This window comes from Branchiostoma belcheri, unplaced genomic scaffold (genome assembly GCF_001625305.1).
Source record: "Branchiostoma belcheri isolate BF01 breed outbred unplaced genomic scaffold, Haploidv18h27 scaffold44, whole genome shotgun sequence".
In the NCBI taxonomy this organism is placed as follows: Eukaryota; Metazoa; Chordata; class Leptocardii; order Amphioxiformes; family Branchiostomatidae; genus Branchiostoma; species Branchiostoma belcheri.
In genome coordinates, this window is record NW_017804065.1 from 853,473 (window position 1) to 863,705 (window position 10,233).

Consider the following 10,233-nt stretch of genomic DNA (forward strand, 5'->3'; position numbering starts at 1 on the left):
CCAAAAGGGTACGATAGGAGCTATGAAGTCAACACACCAAGCTGGTTCAAAATTTAAACAATGAATTTTGAACTTTTAATGATACCATTGCACTGAAAGATGGAATGACTGTAACAACTAGGATGAAAAGGACCGTTTTCAACTGCTTGGGGTAAAATATGAGCATTTTGCAGATGATTCTGAATTTTTATTTTTATTTCCAAATCAGAAAAAAATGAAGCAGGCGAATCCGTTAACCAAGAAATTAAATTGGTGTGGCCTTATAATATGTCACAGCTATAATCAAATTCTTTGAGGTGTATTTTTGCCAAAACTTATTTCCTCATTGTGAAATATGTCTAAATATATATTTAATTGTGATCAGTAGTCAACAATAGACAGTTGTACCGATACTAGAGATAACTGTTGCAGGTTTGGACATATTTTGATATATAATATAGGTACAAGCCAATAGTGGGGTTATCCATAACATCCTAAAATTTTATAAAAGGGCTCAAGTTCCTTACCGTCTGGGTGTAAACAGACTCCCAACAATGTCGGCTGTAAGGTCACGGGGTGACTAAGGTGTGGCAGAATGTTAACCTTCAGTCTGCTAAGGTAGCTGCTTGTCACCAAATCTGTGTTGGTTACCAGGTTAGGCAGCAGGGAGAAGGTTAATCTGTCTCAAACCTGTTGGACCACTTATTCAATAGGAGGGTAGAGAATGACCTTTAGCTGCAAGGAGCTGAATTACTGACTACAGTTCAGATAAACATCTGATTGGCAGCAATAGGTCAGCTACAAGAATTCTACCATCCATAATTCATGACTCTAGATCACATAGATATCAAAACTAGAATTACCACATTGCTGCAGTATGATAACAAGCTGCCAGAGGGCCCAACATCTAATCATTTCAAGGTCTAATCTACCAAGGTTCATGACAATCCATCCTTAGCTTTTTGAGTTATTGTGCTAAACCCCAAACATACTCACACACACACACACACACACACATGCACACATACACACTCCCTCTCTCTCACACACACACACACTCACACTCACACACACACACACAAACACACACACTCATACACATGCACATGCACACATACACACAATCATAAAAATGCTACCAAAAACATAACCTTCTGGCAAAGGTAATAAATGATAACAGCAACATCAAGTCAAGATGAAATGTGTTCTGATTATATTTCAACAACAATCATACTTATCTAGTAGTGGTAGTTGTACATGAATTTTTTCTATTATTCAATTAATATACATAACTGTGCACCTTTCGTGCCACAATAATTACACACCATTCACCTGTGTTATTGAACATCACACCATCAAATGATAATTTTTCAAACTCCAGGTTGTTGCTGCCATATATAATGGGCCTGGCATTAAGGGTATGCCAGTAAGTAAGTAAGTAAGGTTTAGTAAGTCAAAGTTTTTTTATAAAGGTAATCATCATGACAGCATCTGATGTCACAGTGAACAGCCAGTTTGGGAATCAACATGGCTCAAGGTAAATTTACTTTTGTAAAGTAAAAAAGCAAATATTGTAAAATTATGAGGACAAAACATTGTTTCTACAAAAAAATTTTGAATCTTGATCTTAAGATTGTATACGGTACCTGTCTTCAATTACATTTATTTTACAAACTATTTTTCTAAGATCAAATACCTTTCAAAATGTTTTCTGTGCACCTATATACATTTGTACATTGTATTCCCCAAGCAAAAAAATTAAAAGTAAATGTCAAATCATGTAGAGTCCATTCCTTTAACATTCTCCCTACTGCCCAACCCTGTAACCATGAATACAGACTGGTCAGGTCAGTAATTAAGCTACTACAGCAGGTAGGATTTACTCCAAGAGCACATCAAAACGGCCGATGTTGGATTCACGTCTGGAAGAAACGTCAGAGGACTGTCTTCGTCCTGAAGAAACGTCAGAGGATTGTCTTCGTCCTGAAGAAACGTCAGAGGATTGTCTTCGTCCTGAAGAAACGTCAGAGGATTGTCTTCGTCCTGAAGAAACATCTGCAGACTCCCTCCGTCCGGAAGACACTGAAGAGGCAGAAGCTGAAGACTGTTTCCTTCCTGAATCCTGCTGAGTAGTACTGCCACTTACACTGGGCTGTAGGCATTGAAAACAAAACTGTTAGCTAATACAGTTACCATTACTGGTACATGTAGTTGTCACCCGTCAACTACATAAATTTGCATAAGTTTGCAGCACTTACATGATTGTACACACACATGTAGTTTGGTGGCACAGAGTTAGTGGTATCTTTGAGATTTCTAACTGATAATATTCCTGAAAGATAAAATTCCTGACTTTTTGTGACCTATATCTTCTTGTGACAGCCATAATTATGTGAGTGTGTATGAGTTACCCTGGGCCTGTCTTGTTTCAGTTTGTTTGTCTCAGCGACCAGCTGGCGGAAGGTGGGGCGACGGTCGGGGTTTCTCTCCCAACACCACCGCATCAACACGTACCTGTCAGGTCAGATGAAACTATTACTTACATTGTAAAACAACAAATCTAAAGGATTATGTCAAACATTTAGATGTTTAGACAACAATTTTGATCAGCTTGTGTATGTTGTCAGATAGACAAGTCTTGTTTTTTTTCCATTTGTTATCATAACTCTTGTTGCCATTTCTTTCTTTCTCAAATTGTTTTTTTCTTCATCTTTAAATATGAGCTTTTACATGTGTCTTTCACAGATAGACTAAGGCATTGTTTTGTTGTTTTGTTTTTTCAATTTTTCCTTTTTTAATTGGATATCCTTGTAATTTTTTCTTCTCTTGAAGAGCTTTTTCTGTTCTTATTAAGAATATAAGAACACCCAATTATCCAACCAACAACAAACAAACTAACTAAATTGTATTTCACATTTTCAACCTTTTCCCAGCTGCCTAACCTTGTGACCAATTGAGAATTACTAGCCAAACAGCTACATGTACATGTATGTCAGTGTGCTAAAGGTAAAGGCTCACATCTCCTCAGTACAGTTCCTTGGTTTGGGCATGCGGTAGCCTCTCTTCAGCTCCCGCTGGACTTGCATCGCATCCATACCAGGATAGGGTCGTCCTCCTGAAAATGTCACACAGAAGAAAGTTTATTTGCAAGTTTGTGCCTGAAGGTTAATATCAAGTACATGGATTCTTAATGGAACAAATTTTTAAAGTAATTAACTTACCCAGTGTTGCTAGTTCCCACAGCACTATGCCGAATGCCCACACGTCACTCTTGGTGGTGAACTCTCCTTCATACAGGGATTCTAAAGACATCCAGAACACTGGCAGAGGTCGGCTCTGATAATGTGGAAAAGGGGGGGGGAGTAAGTGAGGGAGGAACTTCATTGCTTGACAACCTTATTTGCCAATGTATGGCAACAATTATTAAACATCAATACTCAAGACTATACATATCATGTGTATGTACAAAGAATGCTGTACAATGTTGCTGCCTTACCCTATCCTGAATCATGTAAGATTCAGCATCATACATGGCCCTGGCAAGCCCAAAGTCACTGACTTTACACATGTAGTCTTTGTTCAACAGGATGTTACGAGCTGCAAGGTCCCGATGAACAATCTGTGGTCAACACAGAAAACAGTCTGAGTGTTGTTTCAGTTTCAATTGTAACAAATGGTGAGAGCTTCCTTACTGCCTTCCTAAAGCTTAACACAACAACTTGAACAAGCTTAACACTAAATGTGAACCTGACTAACAGTCACTACTGCACACTACAGTTCCCATGTGCTTAATACTGCTAGGTTGAGTTTCATATCACAATTCTACACCAGTGAATATAATACTGAATATGCAAGCTGGAAATACCCACTAGCAACCTCTACTTTTCAGACAACTTCTTGAGCTTTAAGCCAAGCTTTATTTCCCATAGAAGAAACTGGTAATGTAGGAACACAGACCAGTTCTGAAATTGGTAATTTTTTTTAAACAGAATTTCTTGCTGATTTTTAAACAGAATTTTTAACCAAACACTAGACTTAACCAAAATCTTGTCAAACAGTTATATACACTATCATAAACATTCATCCACTAGTAGGGTTGGAATTGTCTCTAGTAGGAATATTGTTTACCTGGATGTCTAACCTTTGTCAACGTAACATAGTTAGACAATGTGTTCTTGAAAGCAGTTCTAAAAAAGGTAGCAGATCTCACTTTTTTGCTTTCCAAGTAACCCATTCCCCTGGCCGTGTCATTTGCAAATGTGGCCAGTCGTTTGGGGGTGAGGCACAGCTGGCCTCCATGGTTACCAGGGCAGGGCCCGTCACTATGGAAATCATCATGGTTTTTCCTCAGGAACTTGGCAAGGTCACCGTTTTCCATGTACTCCATGATGAGAAGCAACGGATCTGGATAGGGAACAGCATTTAGATAATCAGAGATGATGGACTTTGCCCCCTTACCTATGCTGCTTTGCATCCATTCACAAAAAGTTAGTGGCTGATTGGATCTCCTTTCTGACAGATTGTGACCTTTTGCCGCTAACTCAAGAGAATCATTACCACTCAAGATTCTTTATCAATTCTTTATCACTCAGTGAAAATTAGTCCAACTTGGGATTCTCATCATTTAATATATATCGGAAACCAGTCATTCCCAGCCTCCAACACCATGGTAACAGACAGTTCTCAGGATTAAGATGTTCCTGATACTCCTTACTTAGAGGTGTTGGTCATCAGGCTTCTAGGGGCTGCTAGAAGTAGTGCAGCGTGATGTACAATGCAGACAGAATATGTACCTGATGTAGTGCAGCATCCCAGCATCCTGACCAGCTGTCCATGTTGCAGTTTACTCATCACTCTCTGCTCCTTCACAAAGTCATCCTGGGCTTTCTGGTCTGTACATGGGACAAGTCAAACACAAGCTGCTTATTAGGAGGTTCTGTAGGTAAGAAAAATGTTCAGTCTTGCAGAATCTAGCTGGGAAAAATGTTGTGTTTCTTTAGTATCTGAGGTGTGTAACAGAAGTTTAGATTTATATATGTAGGTTACACTCGTTCTTTAGACTCGTCCTCAGAGATAAAAGACCAGCAAATGTTACACATGTAAACATCTGACTCTTCACTTCAGGGAATTTATCCAGTTGCCTGATTTATTTTGTGTTGATACATGCTGACATACCTTCTGTTCTAAGTGTCTTTATGGCCACTGTTCTCCACTCCTGTTGTCGGTCGATCCCGTAGGCCTCCCCTTTGTACACCTTACCAAACTGTCCACTCCCCAGCTCAGTCTGAAGGTGGATGTTAGTCTCCGGGATCTCCCAACCGTCTGCAATCCCAGCGATGGATGGCCTGGGACCGCCAGGCACTAGGTCATTCACGTAGTCTTGGCTGGGTGACCTCACTTGACGCTGTGGGAGAGTAAGGTGTAATTGTAGTTTGTTGGCATTAACACACCAGTTTTGTACCGTAGGTTCAAGCTGTGTAAGACCCTGTGAGACTGTTAAGATATGATCTGTTGCTGTTCAATAGACTTTGCCCTACAGTTATCATATGTTAGGCTTCTTTAAGAAATTTGATATTGTGTTGCTACATGTACAATCCTCTGGTTAGGGATAACCTCTCTGATGGGACAAACTATACATGTACATAAGCTGGAGCTCCTGTGTTTGAGGAGAGCCACACCTTAAGCACGTCAAAAGAACACTCATAAAAAAGAGTAGTGGGGGTCCATCTGGTGTGAGTCTTACCCAGCTTGTACTAAGTATGTTACACCTAAAGGCAGTTTACCAGTTATGTCAAACAAACAAACTTGAGAAACAGATTACCCTAGAGTGACCCAGGGTTGGACAAATCCTATTGCCCACTTGCCCAGGGCAAGTAAAAGTACTGTTCGGGCAAGTGAATATCCCCCTGTACTTGCCGGATTCGCAAGTAAATTTTTTGTATGCAAAGTATAGCCGCTATGGTGTTTGGAGCAAAATTACTCATCATTTTGCCATATTGATGCCCTTTTGTCAGAAAATCCATTGCAAGTCTCAAACCACCTTACTGTGTTTTAGTATGTTACACCTAAAGGCAGTTTACCAACAAACAAACAAACTTGAGAAACAGATTACCCCAGACGGCCGCGGGATGATCGGGTTGTCATGTCCCAACTCCAGACCAACCGGAGATCTGTCTAATTCCTGTCTTCTCCTCTTTCTAGCTCTCCACCAACAGTATAAACTGGCAATGATAGCGATGGCCAGTAGATTCAGACCAATAGCAACACCTAGCAACACAAGATAAAGTAAAAACACCACTATGCATAAACATGTAATTGTGAACAATTGCATAGTTAATGTTAAATTGTTAACTTAAAATGAAATTCTGCCAAAGGATAGGACTTTCACACAACAATAAATGTAATTACAGATGTAGATAGAGAAGACCTACTTTAGTGCTCCTTTGATTGAATAGTGATAGCTGGATAGTAATGTACTTACCTATAGCGACCCAGTCTGTACCTGAGGGTGCAGGTGTTGCTTTCAGACTGGGGGAGGCTTCAGTACTGGTAATACTGGTCATCACAGGAGTTGGTCTTTGGTTTGTGGTCATTTTTGTAGAGGTTTGCTGGGCTGAAGACAAGGGAGTTGAAGTTCCAAGTGTTGTAGTTTCATTGCTTTGTTGAGACATCTTGCTGTTTATGTGTGAACTGCAGAAATGGGAGTTATTACAGTTAGACTGTGGACTACCAGTATACTGTCCAGTCAGAAACAGTTTAATGTAAACCCAAGTGCGCAATTATAGGATGTTGTCTTCCATTGAGACCAGTTAATAACCTAGCTAGTTAAATTAACCACTGAAAGGTTCAGAGAGCATATTGAAGCTACTGGTATCAGACTTCTATGTCAAAAGAGATCAGTACCCCAAAATTTTCCACTACACTTCCACACACAGTTCAATTATGCTCATCTCTCGTTTTAATCACTAACAAACACCTGCATTATATTCGTCTGAACTTATATAATCCCAGACTAATATATTTAGTACTCAAATACAATGTATCTTGTTTTTGTAGTAGAACAATTAGATTAAAAACAACAGAATAACAAAATTACAGTGTTTGTTGGAAAACTAATTTTTTTTAACGATCTTTTAGTATCGTATTATTTCACAGCTCTTAAGTCAAATACCTTTTGATTTGTACTTTTTACCAAACTTACTTCCTCGTTGTGAAATGTGTTCAAACCTGCTGCAGTTGTCTGTCATAACCAGTACTAATCACAATTAGGTGCAGGCCAGTAGTGGGGTTAGCCATAATATATCCTAAAAACAATTAATATTGTAGTACAGAATATATCCTAAAATCATACAATCATAAAGTGGCTGACAAGTTCCTTACCGTCTGGGTGTAGACAGACTCCCAACAATGTCGGCTGTAAGGTCGCGGGGTGACTAAGGTGTGGCAGTGTGAGTTAACCTTCAGTCTGCTAAGGTAGCTGTTTGTCACCAAATCTGTGTTGGTTACCAGGTTAGGCAGCAGGGAGAAGGTTAATCTGTCTCAAACCTGTTGGACCACTTATTCAGTAGGAGGGTAGAGAATGACCTTTAGCTGCAAGGGGTTGGGTTGGTTCAGCTGTCTGCTTGCAATATACTGTGTATAAATATACTAGGCAAATACTTTCATACTCAGTCTAGTATATAGACAATTAGTGTTTTAGTAATTTAATTTGTATTTTTAAATTAGTGTTTCATCCATTAGACCACATACACTTAACAGATGCATTAGACACTGTATTTAACCCTTTGGGTATGAATATGCACATTATTACCATTATAATAGTATGGATTAAAGGATGCTTTGAACTAACCATTCTTAAGAGTTAGCAGGAATTAATATCCTTTCTTGCAGTCACAGTTTGTCAAATGTGTTAAAAATTCTATATATACACTGTATGACTCCAATACTATTCCAAACATGGACATAGGCAAATATAGTACATAATTTTTCATTTACATCGTAGTTCGTATATATACCTACATGGAAGTTGTTGACTTTGTAGTCCCTGTGGTACAAATCAATTATTGGGTCCATCACAAGATGTCTCCTTTGATTTTTCATTCTTATTTTTGGCCGCTTTCTCCATCGATCTCCATCAGTAAATGAGACCGATGTGGCCCTGTGGAAATGTTGTTAAGAGGTTAAAAGATCTTTTTGATTATCATAGAGAAGTTTTTTTTAATAGAGAATATTTTGTTTTCCAGCTCCAAGATACATGTAAATCATGAAAGATGAGAAGAACAAGAAGGTTGTGGATACAGATGAGGCATTAGATACTGGCAGCCATCCCAAGATCACAGATAACTTCTCCAAGACAGTCTCCATCTTCAAGGAGTTCCTGAAGGTGTCTTCTCTACTCGTGCCCAGCCCGTACATTACAGCAGCTCGTATCATCATCGAGAGAACGTTAGACATTGCTGAACACCCAGACAGGTACCCAAGTTTTGTCCAGCAGTCCCGGGAAGCTCTCATCAACAGGAGTCAGAATGTCGTTAGCCTCGTTAACTTTGTCACCTACAGACAGAAGAGAAAGCATTCCCAGTGGCTGTCTGGGTACACACAGCACATGGACTGGGAGGGTGTGATAGAACTGGTCCAGAAACTGCTTCTCAAGGTCAAGACCATTATTGGGCTGTCTCAAGAAGTTGTCATCGAGCCTACGGACTTGAAGAATCTGGAGGATTCCGTCACCGAAGTCCGAGACATTCTCCCAACTTTGCAAAAACACTTGGAAGAGGTGGCAAGTCTGTCGACAGAGGTTGAGACAGAAAAAGGATACAAAATGTTTCTGGCAGAGACAGAACAGTTTTCTTTGCGAGTAGATCAGTATGGGAAACAGTTGCGGGTTGCTAAAGATGCTTTGGAAAATGTACAAGAGGGCGTGACAAAGAGTCGGAAGGAAGTTGCAGAGACACGCATGAGCCGGGGAAGGTTGGCTGTGATGAATGCTGCAGTCAGCGCTCTCACTGGTACACTGAGCTTCATGGTGGAGGAATGGACAAGGTAAGTCTTTTTTAAATTTCTTTTGATTGCGAAGAAAGTAAAACAAAGAAATACAAAGATATGCCATGGATCCTAACAGAAACCTCTATTAGAAACTAAAGAGTAACATAATTAAACAAAATAGATTCTTATGTCAATGAAAATGTGACAACAGAATCAGGATGATGATATTGTGTTCAGGCAATAATACGCTCAGGTTAACATGCACAAGGAAAAGCAGGATGCAGTCTTTGTCAGCTCGTCTTTGAAGAGACTATAGAAGTGTCTCCTATTTTTTAACAGGTGGTTCCTACATTTCTGCACTGGCGTCGCTGCCACCTGCAGTATGATGGCTATTGCAGACTACCGGTCACAGCCGGACCTGACCCCGCTGGCCACTGACGTGTCTCGGGCCCTCAGGATGGTGGAATCTCTCATCACCCACCTGTCCGCAACCAAGGGCAAGATCGAGTCAACCAAGACAAGCGCACGGCAGCAGCATCTAGAGAAGAAGGAGGAAGGAGAGAATGAAAGGGGGGTTCGACTGAGATATGGATCTATGGACCAATCAGACGACTCAGGGCAAAGCTTTGAGGAATATGTTTGTTTTTTTGGCAATGCCTCAGGGGCAAGCCTAATACTAATAGTAGTATATTCTTTGCTCACTTCAAGAATTTTAGGAATTTCACAGGATTTTTATGCATGCTGTTCATGCATGCTGAGTTCATCCTTGTGTCCCCGAAAGAAGTTGGCCAGGAGGTAGCCACCATTTCTCCAGACAGCTGGCTGGAGGGACAATTTTGTGTGTTTTCCAGGTTGCTTTGTTTATGCTGCTAGTAATTGTTGTTTATTGGATTTTTGTGTCCAAGATATATTTGAAAATGAAGTACATGTACATGTATTGTATACATGTAGATATCTGCTGTTGGTTATTACCCAGATTTTTCATGTGTTTAAATTGTGAAAAATAGAATTTCTGCATGAATATTGTTGGATTTAAATGGCTTTTGTGATAAGGTTAACTTTGTGTAAGTTTGCTAAGAACTTATTATTCAGATCACCTTTAATGTAATCATTGTGAAGTAATGGCATTTACAAAAAACAATTTCCATCACTTGACAGTCAAAAATTACACTTGCCAAAGAAGCCACACGGTCAACTAAACAAACAGATGGTGACTTGTAGATATCCATTGCACTGATAAATGGAACAGGTTGCATTAATAATTTTTAT

The 10,233-nt window shown here is 39.7% G+C and overlaps 2 protein-coding genes across 5 annotated transcripts; one reads left to right on the forward strand and one right to left on the reverse strand.

Moving 5' to 3' along the window:
- Positions 1-1,132: 1,132 nt before the first annotated feature.
- On the reverse strand, positions 1,133-7,712 carry LOC109478559 (tyrosine kinase receptor Cad96Ca-like). 3 transcript variants are annotated; one of them, XM_019780200.1, is made up of 11 exons: positions 7,360-7,711; positions 6,461-6,669; positions 6,092-6,246; positions 5,155-5,383; positions 4,773-4,871; positions 4,190-4,383; positions 3,476-3,598; positions 3,201-3,315; positions 2,998-3,094; positions 2,391-2,493; positions 1,133-2,131 (listed from the first exon to the last, which is right to left on the reverse strand). In XM_019780200.1, exons 2-11 carry the CDS (start codon positions 6,648-6,650, stop codon positions 1,859-1,861), a joined length of 1,578 nt encoding a protein of 525 aa, XP_019635759.1. In that variant the 5' UTR covers positions 6,651-6,669; positions 7,360-7,711; the 3' UTR covers positions 1,133-1,858. The 3 variants fall into 3 exon arrangements, with proteins under 3 accessions (XP_019635759.1, XP_019635761.1, XP_019635760.1); XM_019780202.1 differs by lacking the exon at positions 3,476-3,598 and having other exon boundaries at positions 7,360-7,712; XM_019780201.1 differs by lacking the exon at positions 7,360-7,711 and having other exon boundaries at positions 6,461-6,814.
- LOC109478560 lies at positions 2,408-9,834 on the forward strand. 2 transcript variants are annotated; one of them, XM_019780204.1, is made up of 4 exons: positions 2,421-2,500; positions 3,566-3,655; positions 8,223-9,021; positions 9,304-9,834. In XM_019780204.1, exons 3-4 carry the CDS (start codon positions 8,243-8,245, stop codon positions 9,761-9,763), a joined length of 1,239 nt encoding a protein of 412 aa, XP_019635763.1. In that variant the 5' UTR covers positions 2,421-2,500; positions 3,566-3,655; positions 8,223-8,242; the 3' UTR covers positions 9,764-9,834. The 2 variants fall into 2 exon arrangements, with proteins under 2 accessions (XP_019635762.1, XP_019635763.1); XM_019780203.1 differs by lacking the exon at positions 3,566-3,655 and having other exon boundaries at positions 2,408-2,500.
- Positions 9,835-10,233: the final 399 nt, after the last annotated feature.